The sequence below is a fragment of the Calypte anna genome, chromosome 4A (assembly GCF_003957555.1).
Source record: "Calypte anna isolate BGI_N300 chromosome 4A, bCalAnn1_v1.p, whole genome shotgun sequence".
Lineage (NCBI taxonomy): Eukaryota > Metazoa > Chordata > Aves > Apodiformes > Trochilidae > Calypte > Calypte anna.
The window spans coordinates 736026-758069 of NC_044248.1; the positions used below are offsets into that span (position 1 = coordinate 736026).

The 22044-nt window shown below is 47.5% G+C and overlaps 1 protein-coding gene across 3 annotated transcripts; it reads right to left on the reverse strand.

The window, feature by feature from the left end:
* Window positions 1-401: 401 nt before the first annotated feature.
* Window positions 402-21481, reverse strand: G3BP2 (G3BP stress granule assembly factor 2). Of its 3 annotated transcripts, none has more exons than XM_030449687.1 (12): window positions 21279-21481; window positions 15711-15829; window positions 13939-14020; window positions 13072-13245; window positions 12497-12587; window positions 11429-11531; window positions 10415-10595; window positions 9384-9482; window positions 5462-5564; window positions 4298-4426; window positions 4010-4128; window positions 402-3293 (listed from the first exon to the last, which is right to left on the reverse strand). In XM_030449687.1, exons 2-12 carry the CDS (start codon window positions 15803-15805, stop codon window positions 3018-3020), a joined length of 1452 nt encoding a protein of 483 aa, XP_030305547.1. In that variant the 5' UTR covers window positions 15806-15829; window positions 21279-21481; the 3' UTR covers window positions 402-3017. The 3 variants fall into 3 exon arrangements, with proteins under 3 accessions (XP_030305547.1, XP_030305550.1, XP_030305549.1); XM_030449690.1 differs by having other exon boundaries at window positions 402-2457; window positions 21279-21407; XM_030449689.1 differs by lacking the exon at window positions 9384-9482 and having other exon boundaries at window positions 2764-3293; window positions 21279-21407.
* Window positions 21482-22044: the final 563 nt, after the last annotated feature.

Genomic DNA, 22044 nt, shown 5'->3' on the forward strand with positions numbered 1-22044 from the left:
AACAAGGATTATCTTGCAGTACAACAACCAATTCTCCAGCATCAAGGAAAGTGACACTAAAGTTGACAGTAACTCCAGTTGGTTTGTTCAGGGCAGCTCACGTTGCTCCCAGCTCTGTCACTGTGGTGGCTTCAGCTGTGTTACACATCCCTGACAGCCTGGGGCAGGCAGAGGAATGCCACCTGGGACCCATTCCAGAGGAGCTCCTGTCCTTCCCCTGGGCTATGTGCACCCCAAGGTGAGGAGCTGCCAGACAGAGGGGACTGACCTGCACCAAGGACCAGGACCAAGGCCTGGCCGGCCTTTGAATTGTCTTAAAAGAGCATTTTCTGTGGAGCAAGGGTTGGAGCAGTGTTCTCCAGAGACCTGCATTCAAGAGAATTAGGGACATGGATAAATGCTGCAGACATCAGTAGTTTATTGGTATGTTTAGTCAAAACACAGTCAGAATGGAAACTTAAAAAGTAAAAATACTTTCCACCTGCAACATTTAAACTAGAATCTACTAGCATATAATGCTTGACACGTTACAGCAATGAAGATGGTGATCCACTGTCTGGTATAGCTACTCAAGCCAAGATGGGCAGCCAAGTTTGTTGAAATAGAACCGTAATGACAAAACACTCCCACCATCCACAAATCAGCAATGAACAGTAATGGTCAGGGAACCCTTCCTTTGCTCCAAGAGGTACTATTGAGAGGGTTGAGAACACCTCGAGTCCACAGCACAGCAGGTGAGCTGTCACCATGTAAACTTCTCCAGATGATGTTCCAAGGGTTGGTCATCTCGCTTCAACAAGAAGCAAGCCAGAAAACAGAATGGCTCAGTAGCTCTTGCGAATATTCCATTTGTTGTGGAAATCACTCCCACTGCTATTTGCCACACAAACCAGTGAGGTGGTGGCAAAACACCACAGCACAAAAGGGAAAAAAAAACCAAAACAGGCTACAGCAAGCACACTGGTGGCAAACTGCTGCCAGCAATCTGTCCAAAGGCTTCAAACCCAAGTGATGGTGGTGTGTGGCGAGCAGTTCAAGTACTACAGATTTCTGGGTAACAGCTGAAAATGCAAGACCTTCACTGAAAAACTGGAATCTGGAAATGGAAACTCCTAGAAATGTGCCCCAGAAAAAAAAACAAACCTAAGTGTATGAACGTAGTGCAAGACTTACCATGGAACAGAGAAGACCTGGAGTCAGATGCCACTTCCCTGGGCCTAACGGGTCAGAAAAACGGACACCATCAGACTGGGTCCCAGCAAATGATTGCATCACCCAGACACAGACTGCTACAGTGCCCTCTTTGCTTCTGTCTGAAATTGCCATTACTTTGTTTGAGGTCTCCTACACTCAGGAGCAGCTTCAGGTGGCTGTGCTTTCCCACAGAGGTGCCCACGAACTCCCCCCACTGTCAGCCCACAGCACGCCCTGGCCTTGGGCTGAGCTGCACTGCCTGCTGCAGAGACAGCTCCTGGGGATGCACTCCAGAGCATCCCCTGGAAACACCTCTGAGCCCCAGGGAGAGCACGTCTCCTTTCTACCCTTCAGTCTGAAGCCACACAAGTGCCAGCTTGAGGGTCATGTGCAAAATCAGTTTTTCAAAAAGCGCAACTGGAAAACGCGAGTACTTGGGACCTGCTGCTTTCATTCTCTGAAAATTGCAGTATCCTCGTTTGATCAGCTCACCCTCACACAGGATGCTCAGTTCTACCCATCGCCAGCTGGCCACAAGTGTTCACCATTCTGCCTTCTGAAATTCACACCCAAGAGAGATTTCAGCTCCGTTTCCTGTAACTTTGACACTGATCAAAGAGCAGAGACAACCTGGAGACTACTTGGATGCTTTCTTCCTCCCTTCCCCCCTCTGCAAAAAAACAGGCGAACTTGTTAACTGAAGAGCAAGGAGGATGATAACTTGAGCAACGTTTACTGATTGAAAGATACTGCAATTTTTTTGGTTGTGTTTTTTTTTTTTTTAATACAATTTTTCAATTACTTCCTTTAAATGCTTTGCAGCCAGTCGGCTCTGCGGCACAGTAATTCATACACTATACTGTACAGAATCACCAGCAAGACTGGAATGATGTATTCATAGAAGGCACCATCATGCTTATTACATTACCAGAGAACTCAAATACAGTCAAGACAAATTCCACTGTACAATGCTGACCGAGGGGAGGGGAAGGAGCAGTGTGTTGAGCAGCCATCCCTGGACTGAAGAGGGGCTGACAGAAAAACCTGACGTGAGCTATCAAACTTGTTGTGTACTTGTTTGCTATGAGTTTGAAACTCTGGGTTCTGTTTACATCTAAATGGATTCCTCCTGCAGTCAAGGTGTAGTCTCGTTAAGGTCTGTGTGTGTACATGTTGGTCACAGCAAGCAGATCAGATGCCCGCATCGTTTCACAAGCTACTCTGTCTGAGTAAGAGGATGAAGGATTTTCCCTCCGCAGCCTCCTGCAGATGTCAATACAAATGAGTTCAGAGTACCCATTAGTGCATTTTGATGAGTGCGTAAACACGAGTTTGTTTGGAGCAGAGTGTTCTAAGAAGGAAAAAAAAAAAAAAGCAACTTCTCCAATTGCACGAATTGCACAATTTGTGTTTCCATCAGGAATAGGCAGAACCGTAACACTTACACAAAATGTGCAGCAGAGGGTTTTTGACTGAAAGGACCTGAATTCTACTGGGCATGTCCTTTAGTTCACTTCTGTTGCAGATAGTTAACCGGTCTTTTTTTTTTTTTGGTTGTTTTTGTTTTGTTTTTTTTTTTTTTTTTTTTTTTTTTTTCATTCCTCAATTCTCCAAGTCTACATTTATAAATTAACAGCGTAACTCCTGTTGTGAAACTGGGAAAGAACGTCCACCTCAATTTAAACCGGAAACCAAAGGATGCTTTCACATCAAAGAAATGATCAGAAGGGCTGTGTCACATTCCAAAGCCAAAAAAAATTAACAAGAATGCAAACACGATGGATAGTGTACCCCTGCCCAGGCCGGCTGCCCGCAGCGGAGGCTCAGCGGCGCTGTCCGGTGAAGCGGCCTTCCATCTGCCCAGTCCCTCGGCCGGAGCCCAGCTTCTGTGCCATGCCACCCCTGGGGGGGGGTCCTCTTCCATCACGCTCTCGCATCATGCCACCACCCACTATTCCACGGGGACCCCCGGGGCCTCTATCACTGCGACGAAGGTCCCTACGGTCCTCGCCTCCTCCGCCTCGGGTCTCGCGCTCACGAGCCGCTCTCGTTTTTTTCTCTTCTACGTTCAAGCGCACCTCACCCCGGAACATTATGGGCTTACAGGGAAAAGTGTTCAGGGCACAGGTTAGTACCAGCACGAGAAACACCCCCTTCTCCACACGCCTTCACTCGCATGCAAAGGACAACAAGTGCGGGTTAAGGAGCACACAACCCCCGCCCTGGGGCCCTCGGTGAAGGGAACAGCATTTTGACATTTCTTTGGCATGCAAGGAATTCAAATGTCTTTCTCAATTCAGGCAGGGTTGTCTTTAGCCTCTTCACTGCTGGCTTTAGCCCTTTTGCTTCAGGGGTAAAGCTCCTGAAGAATTGCTCTAGCAGGTCTACTAGACATGAAAACTGCTGCCTCCTCCTCTCCAGTTCCTCAAGTCACAACCACAAATAACCTCGCTCCTTTTCCTCTGCCCCAGGAAGCTGAATGCAGAGATCCATGTGAGGTCCTTCAACATGTTATATACTCGACTTTCAGCTTAAAGGATCTCTTAAAGTAAGGGTTGTGCTCCCAGTGATGCCTATGTGCAGAGGTACAGACACCCTGAATTTGGTGTGACATGGTTTGAGGAGGGCTGGCACGGCTTCCACAAGCTACAGAGCACTCCTGGGGGAGTGAGTGTGGCAGAACTACAGTTGTCTTACAGCTGCTGTTCATGAGCGACTGTTAGAAACAACAGCAGTGCAGACAGGGATGGCCCACACTGCTCAGGGCCTGAGCACTCAGCACATCCTTTGCAGGCTACTCCAGGACAATACTTACTTTTGCAACTAAAATTCTCTGGACCGGCTCAGAATCGTCAAACACCACGAAACCAAAATTAGGCAGTTTTCCTCCCACTCCCTTGGTATTTATGCGAAGTTCTACCACGTTTCCAAAGCCTAGGAAAACACAAGGGAAAAGCAACATTATCCCAAACACCAGAGCCAGCTTGTTCCAGACAGCTGTGCTACACCACCTGCAAGTTGCCCAGGGTGGCTCTAAGTGAACAGTCTAGGACTCTGCATCACAGTGTTTGTTCTCAGCCCCGGAGCTGGCACTGCTACTTACTCATGAAGAACTCCTTCAGCTCACTCTCGTCGATGTCATGTGGCAAGTTCCCCACAAAGAGCTGGTGGCTGTCTGGGTAGCGGATTATCCGGCGGTTATCCGACTCGTTCTGCTCCATGTCCCCTCTCCCTGTGGTGACAGACAGAAGGCAGAGACACTGTGCTTAGCAGACACACCAGGGAGGATTCATTCTTCCTCTTTACACGGTCCTGACAAGTTTGTGATAACCCCACCAAGTATTTTCTTTTTGTCTGGTTTCCTTGGCTAGGTTAAGTAAACCAAGCAATTCCTGGGCCCAGCAGCAGTTACTTACTTTGGTGCCCACATACACACAATGTTTTCCAGTCACCTCTTCTGGCTTCCATCTGCCACCATTTTGCCCCAAACACAGGTGAGAGCTCCCCAAGTCCTCCCCAGCTCAACTGGAGCACCAGCACACTTAGCACAATAACCTCTCCCTCAGGATCTCCCTCCTAAATCATTACCTGCCTCTTGGTGTGACAGCACTGTCACCCCTTTTGTTCCTGAAGTATCACAGCAGAGGTGTGAACCCCTCTCTCTCTGCTCCCCCCTCAAGCCCATTTACACCAAGCTGACTGAAAACCTTCACCAGAACTTATTGTAGCTTTTTTTTTTCTTTACTCTGTATGAGTAGGAAAACAGAGAGCTGGATGCTCATAAACTAAGACAAACAAGAGGGAGCCAAAATGAGAATGGTATTTTACACAAGATGGAAAAATATGCATAAAATTATTCACTGACTGGGGTGGACACAGTGGGAAGGTTTTCTTCCAAAACAAAGAGCAACAACAGGTATTTGAAGAGCTCTGGCTCGCAAGGTTCAGCAAAATTAAGACATGGAAAAAAACATTCAGATTCCAGGCCAGCTTTTCAGAACTGCATCAAGCCACAGGAGAAGTACTCAGGCATGTAAACAAGTGGCCTATTAAAACAATATTTCAGCAAAACAGAAGCTTGGAAATAATGCCCAATTTATCTTTGCAACAACTCATCACCTGCTGGCACTCCAAATCCTACTCCCCCCTTTCGAGCTGAATGCAGTAGGGACAGAGAGTTCATCATCAGCTGAACACAGTCCCAGGCTCAGACAGGACCCACCACCAGACACCTCTCATCACCCAGCAGCTGACTGATCCTCCTTACCTGGGCGGGGTCCTCGGGGGGGGAATCCTGGTCTTTCCCTGGGACGCTGCTCACGTACACGAGGAGGCTGAGACTGAGCTTCAGGTTTAGTTTCAACTCTTGGCTAAAACAGGAGGAGAAGGTGCATTGTTAAATGTTGGTCTGGTAAAAAGTAAAACCAAAACTCATCAAACCACAAAAAATCCCATAACACAAGACATAGCTAAGTGGCATGCACAAAACTAACTCCAGAGGATGTACATCCATGTCAGTGTGTTTGGGAAAACGTCTTTTTCACCTCTATAAATTCCTCTGTACCAATCCAGGACTGCAGTGTTCAGTTATCTCTGCTAAAGGTGCAAAGCAAACACCTCCCCAGAGCAGAGCTAAGGTGAATTCCCCATGTTTGACCAGGCACTGAGACCCCAACGCTTCAGGAGTCAAGAATCCCTCAGCCTGACTGAAAGCCCCACAGCCATCAGGTACAGCTCCCTCCTGCCAAGCTCAAACCTCGAGGACTAGAAGGCAGTCTGAGATGAACAAAGCACCTTTCCTGAGTCCCTCCGGGGTTCTTTTCCCTGAATGCAGAACAACAACATGGAAACTCTCAAAAAGAGGAGAAAAACCAGAAGTCCTCAGAAGTGTAGTAAGTATTTCTGATACAATAAAGCCACCCAAAATGACAGTTTCTACAGACTGAGGATATTCTCCAGCTTTCCTGATGTCAAGACTATGATGACAGAAGTGCACCCTTCATATTCTCAGGAATTAAATCCCTAATCCACTTTTTGCAAAAAACCCCTTAAAGATAATTTGAGAAAATGAGACAATAATAAAAAGTACTTCTAAGTAGCCTCTTGGTTGCTGAAGTGATTCCCAATATTTTTAGAATTCCATTATCTGTGCTACTGTGCTGGTTTCTTATCTTAGAAGAACAAAATTATCCTTGGGAGCATAAAGAATAACACCAGCCTCTGAGGAAGGACACAGCTCGAGGCCCAGACTGCTGCTAAGGAGTTTATGTTACGTGGCCCTTATTTTCCTCTAAGGACTGAAGACAGATGATGGTTCCACCAGCCAGAGTACTTGACAGAGGTAAGCAGACCACACCAAATGAATGTTTCAGTCCTCTTGTCACTTGTGCTCTACTCAGCTAGGCATTAGCTTGTCCTTCCAGCTCTTCTAGGGCCACTTTTTCAGTTCCAAGAATAAGCTAAAATCAGTCCTCATGTTAAATCTCCTTTCTTTATACCTCCTGATAGGTCACTGGGGCTCCCCTGCCATCTTCTGCTCACACACCTTTACTGCAGCACAAATTATACCTCAAAAGCAAAGCACAATGCATGCAGACCCCTGTTTCATAGACACCTCTGGCTTAAACACTCAGCCCTTCTGTCAGCCACAACAGAGTTTCACTGGGTGTCACTGGTGTCCTTCTATAAAATCCCAAATACCACTTCACTTTGCCCTGCTTGCTTTGCACTTCACTGGACTTCTCACCTATCACACAAATACCACAGAATCACAAAATGTTAAGGGCTGGAAGGGGTCTCAGTAGATCATGGAGTCCAACTGTCTACCCAAAAAACAAACCTCTGATCTCATTCATTGCTTTCCCATCAGTACCACCCCTCTTGGCAGAGGGAGACTGCTTCCATGCTCTCTGGCACTGCCACAGGAGGAAAACAGAGGAAAAGAGAGAGCAAAAGAGAAAAAAGCTGCACCAGCCCTGGTACCAGCCTCTGGTTTTGATACCTTACATGGCTTAAAGGTTTCTCTACAGTGAGACACCTGCCACAATCGAAGAGCATGCAAAGAACCAGTGGCCAAGCAACCAAACAAGAAAGAAACCATACCTGACATGAAAAACAAGAAAAAGCCCACAGCATCTCACCAGAATTCCTGTGGCTAGCTTGGATGCACACCTCAGGGAGCTACTGCACTGTCTCTGAAGTCAATGTGGACCACACAGCTTCCTAAAGGCACTCATCCATCATTTCCACAGAGGTGCTTTACATTATGGAGGAGCCTATCTGGAGTCCAAACTGATTTAGGGGGTGAGAGAATGCCTGTCAGGAGATCTTCCCTGAACTCACCGTTTCCAAGCCAGGAGAGAAGGTTGAGGGAGCACCCTGCCTACCTCCCTGCCACACCTGGCCTGAAAATGCAAATGAAAGGTCAGAAGAGCTGGAAATCCTATGAAGAGAATGCTTGATTTATCAGCAGGGGCAGGCTGGTTGGGCATCACACAAGAAGAGGAGCAGTAAATGCTGACCTGTTTAACCCCACAGCTGTGCTTTGTAAGGTCTTTGAGGGGCTCTGAGGTAAGAGGACAGAGCCTTTAGCTTGATCAAAGATGGGGGAAACACTGGAGTGATGCAGAGGAAGAGAGGAAGGAGGGGAGGAAGTTACCTGCTGCTTTGTAACATCACTGCTGCTGGCTACATCAGCACCCCAACAGAGCCACCTACCACCCACCTGTGCAGTCTGATGTCCTAATTTACACACAGAGCATCTGGTATTAATGGATCCAAGGAAACAGGAAAAAGCTGCTCCTGATCTGTAACCCCTTGGATATTGTTTAGGTAATTTTCCTCCAGCTTTCTGTGTGCCAGGTCTGAAAAGTGGACAAGGAAAGGAGCCAAGAACTGACTAATTCTGTCTCCAGAAGAGTGGAGAGTTCCAATTCTCACCACTTCAGTATTGCTCAGAAACTTCCACAGAGAATTATCCAAACACAACTTCAGAGCAAAAACACTGTAAGAGGCAGAAAGCCTGACAAGCTGTGTGCAGCCATACTATGAAAAAACACCCTCTCTACTCCAAATAACTCAAAACCAATTTTGGTTTTGCATAAGGAAAAATTACTCTGTACTAGAAAAGCCACAGTTTTTACAGCTCAAATACCAACTAAATGCTGAGAGCCATGTTGAAGCTGATAGACAGACAGGCTTCCCAACTCATTACATAGCCAGGATCTGATTTCCCTGACAGCCCTGTCAGACCAGAAGCAACACCACACAACACGGTGGTTTTCTGTTGCTGGTTTGTTTTGCTTTTTTTTTCTGTTTTCTTTTCAACATGCAGATGGCTGAAGGGCAATCCTAGACAGGTTCCTCTCCAGCAGTAAAACAACAGAGAATAAACCCCCAGTGCTAACAGCTGCAATAGCACAACTGCTCAGCTGAGAACTGCTGTGGTTTAAAGGCTGGGGATGAGCTGCCAGGACACACAGCACACTGGTACAGCATCAGCAGGAGGGGATAAGCACACGTGTTCTGTTGTGAGAACCTGAGAGCCCCAGACTGCCTGACACCAGCCTGGCACCTGCAGGACATCAGCTGTCACCCGGTCAAACCTTCCTTCCTCCTTCCCCTTCTCACACAGTCAACCTAGAAATGGGAAAACAGCACTGCCCTGGCAAAGAAATGTGAATCCTTCCATTCCTCACACAGTCATAAGTTGGTACAGGGTTTATGATAAATGGCTACTGAAATCCAGCATGTATTTGTAGATGTTAGCCTTATAAGGCCATTTTGCACCTTCTCAGAAATGGTGCTTTCCCTTTTCACTTCTGCCAATGAAACACCCCTTCCCTTTCAGACACACTTTAGAAAACTAACATTTTGGGGGGAGTTGGTGTTTTCTTGGTTTTTTGGTTTTTTTTCCCTTGTAAATCAAACCATATCCCATTAAAGATAGGTCAAAACTTTCAGAAGTGATTTTCTGTTTCCATATGAGCAGGTTTTAACATCACCATCACCCAAATTTACACCTGTTGTGTGTAAGTGCCTTTGCTTGCCACAAGAAAGTGAGAGCATTCACATTTAAGACACAATTGACTTGTGCAATTTAAGTCAAACAAATCAATCTGTTAATTTAAAAAAACTGAAGCAGTTTGCAGAAGTAATGAGACAATCCAAGGCGTTCACAGATGGGTTACCTGTGAGACTGGTGCTTTAACATGGGGTGGAATTCCAGAGGAAGAAACAGTACCACTAGGAGGCAGGTTTTTACTGGTCACTGAAGCCCAAGAGAAAGCCTGCAGGAAATGCAACAAACCTAGGCTACTAATCATGGCAAACCACTGACATTCCTACAGGGAAACTTGGCTGCTGAAAACACACTTTTGGTTCATATCTCTTAAATAATTGTTGTGCAAGCATTACAACGAGGATACAGCAGAAGTTGCAGTTCTAGCCCTGTGTGGACTCCAGCAGTGTGGAGCAAGTGTGTCCTGTGCCCACTGTCACCACCCAGATCTCTGCTTCCCATCAGGTAACCAAATCTAGGACTGAAAACCCTGTTGGGTTACGTGTCTTTTGCACAAAGAAAGGAAGTGGATGCCAGAAGGTAGAAGTAAAAAACACAAAAGCAAGAAAAATCATTGGATAAAAAAAAGATAGAGGAGGCAGACTGGAGCTAGAAATAGACCTCTCTCCAGCTTTCACCAGTTCCCATCAGCTATTTCTAGGGACCTGAGTGTCCCAGATGACACCACAGCAATGTGCTCTGTGGTCTGAGGGCATCCTGCCTCTAAAGGAGACAGGCAGTGCCCCCACACTGCTGAGGAACCTCTGCTGCCTGCCTCTGAGCAAGTGCCCATGCATTACACCTTTGTCCAAGAGAGCAGTGGTCCCCATGGTGTGAGAGTTTTGTTGGTGGTAGCTTGAGGTGTTTTCTTAACATGTTAACTCCACATTTAAAAAGGTTTGCCCCTACATAAACCCTCACACACACACTTTACAAGCAGAGCATTAAATTAATGATAGGTGACTCAAGCAGCAATATTAAAACAATATTCATTCCTTTTTTGACTAAAGTCCACATTTTTACAAGCTCTGGGTTCAAGCCTAGCTGTTTATAAGCATGACACTGAGAAGGGGTGCCTGCTCTGGCCACTCAAAAAAGCTTAAATCCAATTTTCTGGTTTACCACCTGCACCTCAAAGCACAAATACAACTTTTAACTGACCTTTGGAGGTTCTTGTGGTAGAGAAACAGGTTCTACAGGAGGTGGAGATGGAGATTTCTCTTCTAGCTCCTCAAGGGTCTTTTCTTCTGTTTCAGTTTTCAGCTCCTCGTTTTTTGTTTCCGACTCCAGTTCAGGCTCAGGTTCATGAGATGATTCTTCTAATGCCTCCTCTATCCCATTGCTACAATAACCAAACATGTTTTATGCAGCTTCTCCAGTGCTTTGTATTTCATGCATTTTATAAGCTGTGCTATGGGAAGGGCTGGACTTGAACTGTGTTTTCAGTTGGTGCCCTATGGAACCTCCATGTACAACACTGTGAAGGGAAGCTGCACCCCGTGAGCTGCACACAGAGTCACTGCTGCAGCAGTGACAGCTTCTACAATTCTCTGCAGAGAATCAGACATATAACCACCTGACTTTATCACTTTAGGGATTAAAAACTTTAAAAAAAGCCCAGGGTTTGGGTGCCTTGGTTGCTTTGTAGGGTTTTGGTTTTCTTTGTTTGCTCTTTTAGCAAAACGTGGTTTTCTTAAAAGTGGTAAGGAAACTTTTTGCTTTAACCTTGCTTGTATCTTAGGACACTCATGACAGAGACCATCCACAGCAGCTTCTCAAAAGAGGCCTTTCTCTCAGTTTCCAGGACTTCCCCAATTTGAGTGAGGTACCCCTGACCACCCCTTTGACATCTCATCTGCTCACACAGATTGCAATCTATCAACTCACTGTTGGAAGTTTATAAAACATAACCCAAAGGCTCCAGTAAGTGTGCAGCCAAACAGGGCTACTACCTTGTCACCTCATGTGTGAAACCAGAGGAAAAATAACACACAAAAGAACATCCCCCCACTTCTTCCCTCCATTCAGGAAGCAATGTTTCCAAGAAACACAAGGTTAGGATTTCCTAAACCTGTTAAATCACATCCAGCACCCAAAGCCAAACCAATTCTGTCATTTTTATGCAAAAGCATACAAACAAAAAAACCAATTTCATACAATAAACTGGATTCTTACGTGACAGGATGGTTTTCATAGTAAGTACTGCTTGCATTCTCTTGTGCTGGTTCAGGTGATGGCTGTCTTTCCTCCTGCTCCTCTTCCACCTCTTCTTCAGACTCTGACAAAAAAAAAAATCCCAAACCTTCCTTAAAGATCTCAGCAAGCTTACACAAGCCACGCTTAAAATAAAAGCATATGGAACAAGTAGTAGTCAAAATAAAGTTCATCAACAAAATAAGGCAGAATTAACTGTGAGATGACCCTTCTGCTCATCTAAGAGGTTTTATTTCTTAATATTTTCACAAAAAAGAGAAACTGCAGATGTATGGCTGCTAGGAAGTTCTGGGAGGAGGGTTCAAGGGTCTTGTAAAGCAGCAGATGCTTTTCTTGTGGTGGTAGTAAAGGAGACAGATTGCATTATTAGCTCATAAATCTTGGTATCCAAAACTAAGAAAAGTAACCTGAAATACAAGGAGAGCTGCCTAAGATGCTCTGTTCCACAGAACTGAGATGAAAAAATTCCAGAAATGACCCAGTGAGCACAGGTACACACATTCTGGCTGCACTCTGATTTGCTCTGCTTCAGTCAGCAGAGGGGGAAAACACAAACACCCAGGTTCAGTTCATCCCCTGAGCAGAAATTAATTACTGAATGATAGAGCAGCCAATTACATCTCATATTTGAAAACCTAATTATATATTTTCTTCAAATCACTAAAAATTCAACTTAAAATATTCAATTTACCCCAAAATTCAACTGCTCAGAAAATCAAGTCTTCCTGATGAAACCAGTGGCAGCAGCTGTACTATTGCTCATTATTTCCATTCTCTGCCAGTCTCAGACAGTTCAGCCCTTCAAGAAGTAAGGTTCTACACCCCAGCCTTCAATGTACAGAATGTTTGGGACCAGCAGGCAGACCCAGCAACATAACTTACAGTCCCTTACAGCCTCAGGCCCCTCCCAAACCACTGCACTCCACACAAATGCAGTGCAGTTCCTGCCTTTCCATCTCTTTTAGATGCTTCTGAAAGCTCTGCACGCATGCTAGGAGAACAAGACAAAGAATGTACAGTTCTTCTCACCTTCATCAAGCTCTCCTTCTGAATCCCCAAATACTTCATCTTCATATCTGAAGATATCATTATGGACATAGAACTTGTTTGGAACAGAACCCTGTAAAAACCAAAAATGACAGGTTCTAAATGAACTCAAAGTCCCTCAGTTTTACCAAGGAATTACAGTCTCTAATGAAGCTGGGGAGAGAAGTGGAAAGCACACAAGACACCCTTCAGCCTTACACAGCTCTGCTCTCATTAAGAGAGAATTCTGAGCAGGAACTTGGGCAGCATCAACTCACACTCACGTCCCAGCAGGCTTGGAGAGTGCAGAACTACACTGGAGACTTGATCTGTAGAGCTCAACTTTATTTTTTAATTTATTTGTGCCAATGGCAGCTCCTAAATGCAAGCTCCAATTTGCTTTAGGTTACTCCCCCAATGCTTCAAGTCTCAGGACACAGAAGAGCCCAGGATGGGGACAGTGCACTCACTCTAAAAAGCCATATTTGCATCTTTTGCCCCCATCAGACAAAGAGCAGCTCCAGCCCAGGTTTCCATCACCATTACTTGGAGTGAAACACAATTCTGCACACACTTACCTCTGGGGCAAGCACAAAGGTCTGCATGAACTTCCTCATGGGCTGCCCATTGTTGGACAGCTCCCCCATGACCTGCACCACCACGCCGTCGCTCAGCGTGGCGTGGGCGTCCACGTGACGGATCTTGGTGTGGCACTCACTGAACTGCAGGGACATCACCTTCTTGTGGATCTCCTGCAGAGACAGACATGGTCAGACACACCCACACACATCACCCCACTGAAGCTCAGAAAGGCAACTGCAGAAGTGCTGAGAACAAGCTACCTGTGCTCACTTAACTTCTAGTCTGCAGTTTCCCACTGGGATTCAAGTACTTCTCAGAGGAGACAGAGTGTACAACTTGCTATCCAACTTTTCCAGCTGCATTACAACACACAAAGCCTACTCTAAGGCTTTCTGCTTTGATTTTTTAAAGGGCATGTGAGAGAGATGGGATTTACCTTGTGTTTAAACAAAAACTCCAACCTTTTACACATCTGCCAGGTACCCAAGTGTCACAATTCCAAACACAGAATTCCATGTAACTCAAAGATCAAAGCCCCTTTAGCAAGGAACTACTTCTCACTGAACTAAGATACATCAACCGGGCAAGTCTAACAGGTCCTCTTGTTTTTGTTTTCCCCTATGTATATTTTATACAGCCCAGACACAAAGCTGATGCATTAAACACAAGTCACAGTTAAAAGCAGCAACCATTAAATAAAGTAACTCAAGCTAACAAATTCCTCTCTGCCTCTGAAGAGGGGACAGAACCACAACACATTATTTACCAGAAAAGAAAATCAAAGTAACTGGTAAAGAACAAGAGTGCTCTATCTGGCAAGCTCTGAACATGACTGAGGCCTGCAGCCTGGTTGTGATACTCACAGCTTGGCCATACACTGCTTCCTGGGGTTTCCCACTGGCATCCAGTCCCCCGTGGACATAAGAAGAATTCCTGCCATAAAACCTGCAAGTTGAAGAGATGTAAAGGTCAGTGCTGGGAAAAAACAGAAACAAATCCAACCAGTATTTTATCCAGATGCTACAGAGCTCAGTGCATTAGCAAAGTGCTTTTGGAGTGTCTGGTACCTCCTACAGAGCACTGAGGGAGCCTCCCAAATGTACCAGGGACACAGCTCCACAATGCTCCCACATCACCTTTGAGCGTGGGTGCAGTGGCAGTGATGCTGCCATGCCAAGGGAAAGCAGGAGAGAGGGCAAACCTGGAGCAGCACTGAAGCAGTTAAGAAGGAAAAACATATCAACAGAAGTTTGCTTCTTAAATCAAAACACCCCCCCCAAATCCTGCCAAGGTTACAGTCACTATCATTACATGCTAATGCTCTTGGGAACAAAATCAAGGGCTATTTTCAACTGCAAGTTTGAAGCACTGGTGGTTTTACCCCTCTGTACAACGTAACTGCCACTGAGAATCAGTGTGAGGAAAGGCAAAGTCAATCTCACCACAGAACCAATCCAGTCCTCCCTCTGCCTTTGGTATTAACCTGTGAAACATGGCCTAATCATCCCTCTAAACTGTCTGTTTGCTCATGCAGACAGCTTCCAGTTTTCAGAGCAAAATGAAGAACCTTGCCTCACTAACTTGGGCTGTTCCATCATTCAAAACCGACCCTGCTGGTCACAGGAGGAAACAGCAGGATCCCCACTGCCCCATTTGCTCACAAGGGAATTGATGCCTTGAAAAATTGGCACAGTCACACCCGTTTGAGAGCATTTCAACTGCCTGACCCTTCCAGGCAATGGGTGAATGGATAAACAAGGCTGCTGAGAGCTGTGCAGAAGGGGTGCCTCCAAAGGGCACCCCAAGGTGAGGTCCTGTCACAGGCTGCGGAAAGCACCTGGGCATGAGAGGGACTGAGGACAGACTGGGGTGACATGGACAGGTTGTCCAGATCTGACTCATCTGCTGAAGTTCTGGGGGCAGGAAAAATTCTGCAGTGCCTGAAACTCCTGCTTTCCACTTCTGTGAGATTACTCAACAGAGATTAGGAAAACCTGGAATATATTGTCCAGAAACCTTAAAAACATTTTTAAACACAGAAACAACACGGTTCTACAGTGGTTCAGTGATTCAAGTAAAAATTACACCATTCATTTTCCCAGCCTCAGTGCTCTAGATGAAAAGAGGCATTATTCAAAGACTGAACTTTTAGGCAAGCCACCTGAGAGCTCCAACTTCTATTCAATCAAACAGTCCAATTTCTCACCATCCACCTTATGTCAAGCTCTGAGACAGGAACAACCTAAGCAGTGATTGCTTTTATACACTGGCAAAGCTGCTTGTGCCTTTATTTATCACAAGTCCATGCTGCTCCAAGTTCAGACGTGGAAATGCAAAATCTTATGTGGTGTGCTGTAAGCAGCCATCAAAAACAAGAAAAAAAGAAAAGGGAGGGGGGGGGATAAAACAATAAAACAAGAAGGAAGAAACACATTCAGAGTACCACTTAAACAGTGGACCACAACCTACTGCAGTAAAGCCCAAAGAGTTTTTAGTAAGATGAAATAATTTTCCAAGAGCCAGAAGGTTAGCCAGGTGCTTGTCCAACCATACAAAAAAATGAATGTTTTCTGATTTCTAATGAACAGTACAGACTGCTGCCCAACACCAGCCCCCCCGTGTGTGACAGAGTTACCTGTGCAAGAAGTCAGGAGCTTTATTTAGCAGGGTGTAGTACTGCCTCACGAACTCCCGCCCGACCAGCAGGGGACTGGGCTTCTCCATCACCATTTCTTTGGTACACAGTGTCAAGAGCTGTAATTAAAACCATTCATGTTAGTTTGAAGAAACCCCTTATAGATCACAGCTTCCCCACAGAAGGATAACCACAGTGATTTTAGAATTGAAACAATTATGTGAATGGGAACAATCCCCAAAATACAAGTTTTGGACTTGAAAACAAGACATCAGAAAATCTATTTTATCAGAAAATTTAAAATGAAATTTTATTATGGATATTTATTATCCAAAATTTTCATTATAACCTTCCAAGACTCTTAAACACAGTATCAGTTATGTCCCCTGGGCAGCAATTTTCATCATCAGACCCAAACCCTAATGTTGAGAATACAAATGCTGGAGCCCTGTGCACGTTCCCAGTGGGAACCTCCAAAGAAAGAAATGAGATTTGTACCATTTGGGGATCTTCCTAACATGACTCATACTACAGCAATGTGGGGTTTTTCCTTAGAAACCAACCCTAAAAGAACACAGACCTCAGTTTCTACAGGTTTATCCCCTGCCCCACAAGCAGGCAATGAACACAAAACTGGTGGTGCAATCTTTACCACAAGCACTTGTGAGAATGCACATGGACAGAGCACCAGAATTTTGTTTTCCAAGAACCTATTAAAAAGCAGATGATAGCCAGCACTCCTTCCTATGGATGAAGCAACAAGCAAAGTACCTATGTTAACAAATTGCAGGCATACCACAGGAACACTGGAAATGCCTCTGGGTACAAAACGTGCTAATCTGTGACAAGTCATTGCACTGCAGCAGATCTCTATCACACTGGATCTTCTCTTCACTGGGAGCTGTTTCAGGAAAGGCTGCTGAAACCTTTCAGAAAGTCTGAGGCAGGCAAGCAGGCAGTGATCCCACACTGCCAGTTCCTCCCCACTGACCTGAGGCAGATGTTGGCTTAGATGGTCAGAGATGAGTGCCTTTCATCTGTGTTCACACTTCAGACCTGCACCACAGCATCACTGCATTTACAGCATGTCTCAGTACAATTCTTCACCTGTCTCAGTGTCATTCCCTTCCACTGTTCTCTCCAGAGGTCTCAGCAGGGGTAGCAGAGACTTAATGAACTGTTCAGGTCTCTGACTCATAAGAAGGCATTTTCATAATGGACTCACAGGACACATGGAATCCCTTTCCCTGAGGAAAGGCCCAATGGGAAGGACCCAGAGGGCACATGCACAGCCACCAGTGTGACACTTCTGCAGCCTGGACTGATCCAAGTTCATAACAACTTCACATCAGCTCCAGCCTACAGGTGGGACTGGATAATCTTGTCACCCCCACCTCAAACAACCCAGTTCCTATCTTGAGTTATCACCATATTTGCTTCCTTCAAGTACACGAAGCCAGTGGGAGAGCTAGCCCAGGAAGGGACTACCTGTTATCTGCATGCCAAGATAAGCAAATGAACAAAAGCAGAAGGGAGATTCCCCCCAAGAGCAAACCCAAGGGCAGCTGCAGGGCAAGGCTGAAATAAACAGCAAGTGAACTTTGTGACAACACCTCGGCCACACAGCCAGGCTCTGGTACAGCAGCACTACAGATTTCCCTCAGCTGCAAAAGCAGCTCAGTGGCCCAGGATAACAAATGCTGGCTGTGAGAAATAAAGCCAGAAGTCAGCCCTGGTGATGAGATGGAGCTGTTAAGGGCTCACTGGATGAGGTACAGCTCACATTAGGACAACTGCACTCAGGTACCTGGGAACCCACTGGTATAATCATTTCTCAAATCCACACTGAACTAATAGCATGCAAGCTCATGCAGTCTGTAATGATCTTTACACATAAAACTTTATTATACTGTGTTTGTTGTCCCTTACACTAAATAAAAAACAATACAAAAATAAAACAAAGTTTCACCCACCACCCTGCACAGCAGCAGTTTGTTTCTGAGGAAGCATGGGAGGCCACTACATGCTGAATAGCCAGATGTGTACACTGCAACTTGATGGACAAGCAGCTCTCCATTAAAAAAGCCTTTTTTTCCTCTAAATATATGTACACTTTCTCATTATTCTTTCCCTTACCTGGTACAAAAAGGAAGTGTGAGCAGTCCCCTGTGACAGGAGTTAAGTTACCTGAGGAGATGATAAGTACAGAATGGTGGTGTACACGTTCAAGTTTAGGTATCCAGACAATAGATTTCGGCACAGTGTTTGGTTCTGCTGAAAGAGGTACTTCAAAACATGGTACATCCCCATCCTATTTCAAGACAGACCTCAGAGTCATGCCTGGATGCTTCACTAATTCTGCTTCACAAATAGAAAATTTTTAAGTGAGTTCTGAAAGAAGCTCAATAAAGTGTCATCTGCACTTGAAAGTAACCTCCTCAGGACAAAGTTTTGTGAGGGAAATTCAGGCCTCACTACTTGTTTTACTAGAAATTACAAGCAAGGAAAATACTTGGTCACATTTGACAAGCAAATTCCCTCCTCTGAACAGTTCTTCTGTGACTAAGGACACACAGGCACTGACCTACAGCTTTGCATAAACCTGCAACAGCATGGCTTGTTCTTAAATCCACAGGTCTGTAAACAGTGCCCAACTCTCTGATATGATTTAATGCATCACCTAAACTGAAAAGAGAGTTTGGAAAAATGCTCCTGTGAATCAGAAAGATGCTCCCCACACAGCAACCAGACACCCCGAAGTCCTGGGGCACACCACAGGAGCTAGGGGAAAACAGAAAAGGAGAGCAGCTTTCAGTCTTGGACAGGTTTCTCCAGACTGCAGATTACCACTTCTAGATTGTGTTTCCCACTGCAGACAAGGAAATGATGGCTCAGGGAGTGTGCCTGCTACAGCAGCCCATGACACTGAGATCCCCCCGACTGCAACACATTGTGTGAGCAACCACACCTTGAATAAAGATAAAATCCCCACGGTGATGAGAGAGTCCAGCTGGCACAGGCCAGGGCATCTGTTGTACAGCCCTGCAAGGACTGGCAGGTTACTCCATGGCAAAGTAAAGTCAGCATGGAGTGCAAGAAAAATTTAAAACCTGCATGAGCAATTTCAAGTCCTAATACAGGCAGTTCAGTACTGAAACCACCTCCTCTCTGTGACCCCGAGCAAGGTAAGCACTGAGCTCACCCTCCATCCCCAAGGGAGGGCCAGCAACCCTGTGAAATCTGCCTACATCCTTTCACTTCATCATCTCCACCTACTCTGCTACAACCCCAACTGGCTGAGCCCCAAGGCACAGCCTCAGTTTTTGCAGATCAAGCTGTCCCACAGGGCTGGTGTTCTGATTTCTGAGAGGAGCTCAGCAGCCCCCTGTATCCCAGGCATCTGACTGAGGAGGGAACCATCAGCACCACCAAAGGAGCTGCACCTCATGGCCACAGCTCTGGGGAAGCCACTGCACCTCCCTCTGTCATCACCCAGGCACAGCTTCCCTGACTTTTGTCTGGTATCTCAACAGATACACTTACTAGTCTGACATATTAATCTTTCCACATGTTCCTTGAGTTGCAACACATTGCTTCACTTGTCAAACCCTCTCAGAGGAAGTGACATACAGAGTCACAACCACTGCAGTGAGCAGGAGGACTCAGATTCCACACTAAGTGTTAGGATACCTCGTTCCCTCAGTGCATCTTCAGCACTGTAAAAGAACTATTTAGGTGTGAGAGTACGAGTGCAGTTTGAGCCCTCAGCTCCACAAGGAAATCTTCTCATTCAGAGGAACACTGGTGGATAGGCAGGCTGGATGGGCAGCCCATTCTGCCTTCAGTTCAAGCTCACTATCACAGAAAAGATTTTATTCTGCTAACAATAAAATGCATGATACAGATCACAGCTCCACACTCAGAGCCCACATCTGCCAACTGGAACGTTATCAGAACATTTAAAATGATAAAAGATTGGGTCTCTTACACCCCAGCTACACCAGGAAAGAATCCCTAGGAATGAAAAGGCTTTCCTGGGGCAGGCACAGCCCTGCAGGCATAGTTAAAATCACAATGAACCCAGAGTGCCTCGTTAATGATGAATTAACCCCGGAGAAGAAAACAATACCAGTTTGTCAGTCTCTGCACCAAGCCTGTGCCCACTGGCAGTTCTGCTCCTAGAACCTGGGTGCAGGCAGCAGCCTGAGCTCCATCTCCCTGCACGTGAAGTCCACACAGCACAGCAGCCATCTCCTGTAACCTGGTCACTGAGATTTATTCTGCCACTTCTCTATTAAAAGTGTCCATCACAGAAACTAAAAAAACCCCACAACAAACAAAAAACCAAACCTGAGACATCTGAGACAGCAGAGAGTGCTTTCTACAAAAAATAGATGCTTCCTAAGAGGATATCTTTCCACTCATCCTCCTTCATCTCATTACGGATCAGAGAAGGCTGTGCTGGCTTTACACAAACAGGCTGTGAAGAAGTAAACTACCTGCACAAGAACTGAGCAAGCAACAACAGAACTTAGCCTGTTTCTCAGCAGAGCAAACCCACCCTGAGTATCCTGACACTTCTTTCTCTAACAAAGCAGAACATTTGCACAGGGAGCCTGAACTGCCTAGAACATAACAGAGGGGTCAGGAACTGCTGGACCCCCATGGAAGGCCACAGTAACAAAAAATACATGGCTGTCTTAAGCCTTTCTGGTGGGAATCAAGCAATTATCTCTTATTCTCTGCTTCTGCACTGCCTCAGGTCTTTCTTGTAGTAGTGCTTGGCACAAAGCTCGAGATCCAGAGTCACCCAGCTCACCAGGGGATTTAAAAGCTTTGTCTTGGGGATGCTCCTGCGCATTGCCCGGGACCTGCAATGCCCTCAGCCCTCCGAGGTTCTGGGGAGCAGAAGCCTGAGAACACGGCAGGCAACTCAGAAGACAAAGCTCTGAGAAGATCTGCTGAGGGCACCCAGGCCTGGAGCAGAGAAGGTGCTTGCAAGAACCTCGGCCATGTTCCCTGTGAAAACCGCTGAGCTCAGGCTGTGCGGGGGGAAGGCGGGAGCGGAGAAAGGCGAGGCCCGCAGAGCCGGGGGAGCTCCTGCAGCACCGATCCCGCCGCACCACCGATTCCTCAGGGACCGCAGGGCTCACCCAGCCCCGGAGCAGCCTCTGCAGCACCAGCGGGGCCCGGGGGCTGCATCCCGCACATGCCCCAGCCCGCATACCTCCGGAGGCCTCCGGGAGGCGATGCCTGAGGCAGGGCCCGCGGAACGCCCGGAGGCGGCGGGTGAGGGGACCCTTCCCCTGGGGCTCCTCCCGCCGCCCGGGGCGAGGCGGAACAGCGATCGCCGCCAAGGTGACGCCGAACAAAAGCCCCCCCCGCACATCCCCCCGCACCTCCGCTCCCCGCACCCCGGGTGAGGCCCGGGCCGGGCGGCCAAGGGCAAAGCGGGTCCCGGGGCGCTCCCCGCCGCCGTTAAGCGCCCCCCTCACACACCCTCCCCCCCCTCCCCTCCCCTCGCCTCAGGGCGGCGGGGCCTTACCCCCCCACACGGACACCGCTCACCTAGCGAAAGGAATCCGTGCGATGAGGCCGGGGCCGTCCCCCCCAAGGTCCTGCTGCGGGGTGTCTGCGGGACACGGGTGTGCCCGCGGTGCCTGGGGGTGCGGGGTGCGGGGTGCGGGGATCGGCGGTGTCCGGGCCGGGCGGGGGCGGGGCGGCCGTGCGCGCGTGCCTCAGCCTGCCTGCTGCGCGCGCCTGCGCGGAGCGCGGGGGCGGGGCAGGGAAGGGGCGGGGCAACGCGCGTGCGCCTGCGCCACCCGCATTGTCTCCGGAGGGCGCTCCGCCAATCACCGCCCCCAACCGCGGTGACGTCGGCGGTGACGTCAGCACTCGGCGCGCTTTTCCCGCGGGCTGGGAGGGGAGCGGAGGCTCTGGGGGGCAGAGGGCACGGTACGCGGGGAGCGGTCTCGGTACCGGCAGCACGCCGGGACTGTGCGGTTCTCTCCTCGCAGCTCTGGGTCTCGTCTGTACCGGAGCGGCGCGGTGAGGGCAGCCCGGGAAGCGGTGGCCGTGTCCGGGGGTGTCCCCGGTACCGAGCGGGGCCTGATGTCCCGGCTCAGAGCTCCCGGGGGTGTCCGCAGGCTGCTGAGCTCTCGGTCATGACTGCGAGGCCGGTATCGAATGGTCCCATCCGCGGTAACAGAACCGGGCCCTGGAGCGCATCGTGTTCCCGAGGTGCCTTTGGGAGTAACGGGGCTCTGAGGCGCGGGGGCACCCAGCACCCTTCTCACTCAGGGCACTGCCCTGCCTGGGCTGGCTGTGCGGGTCC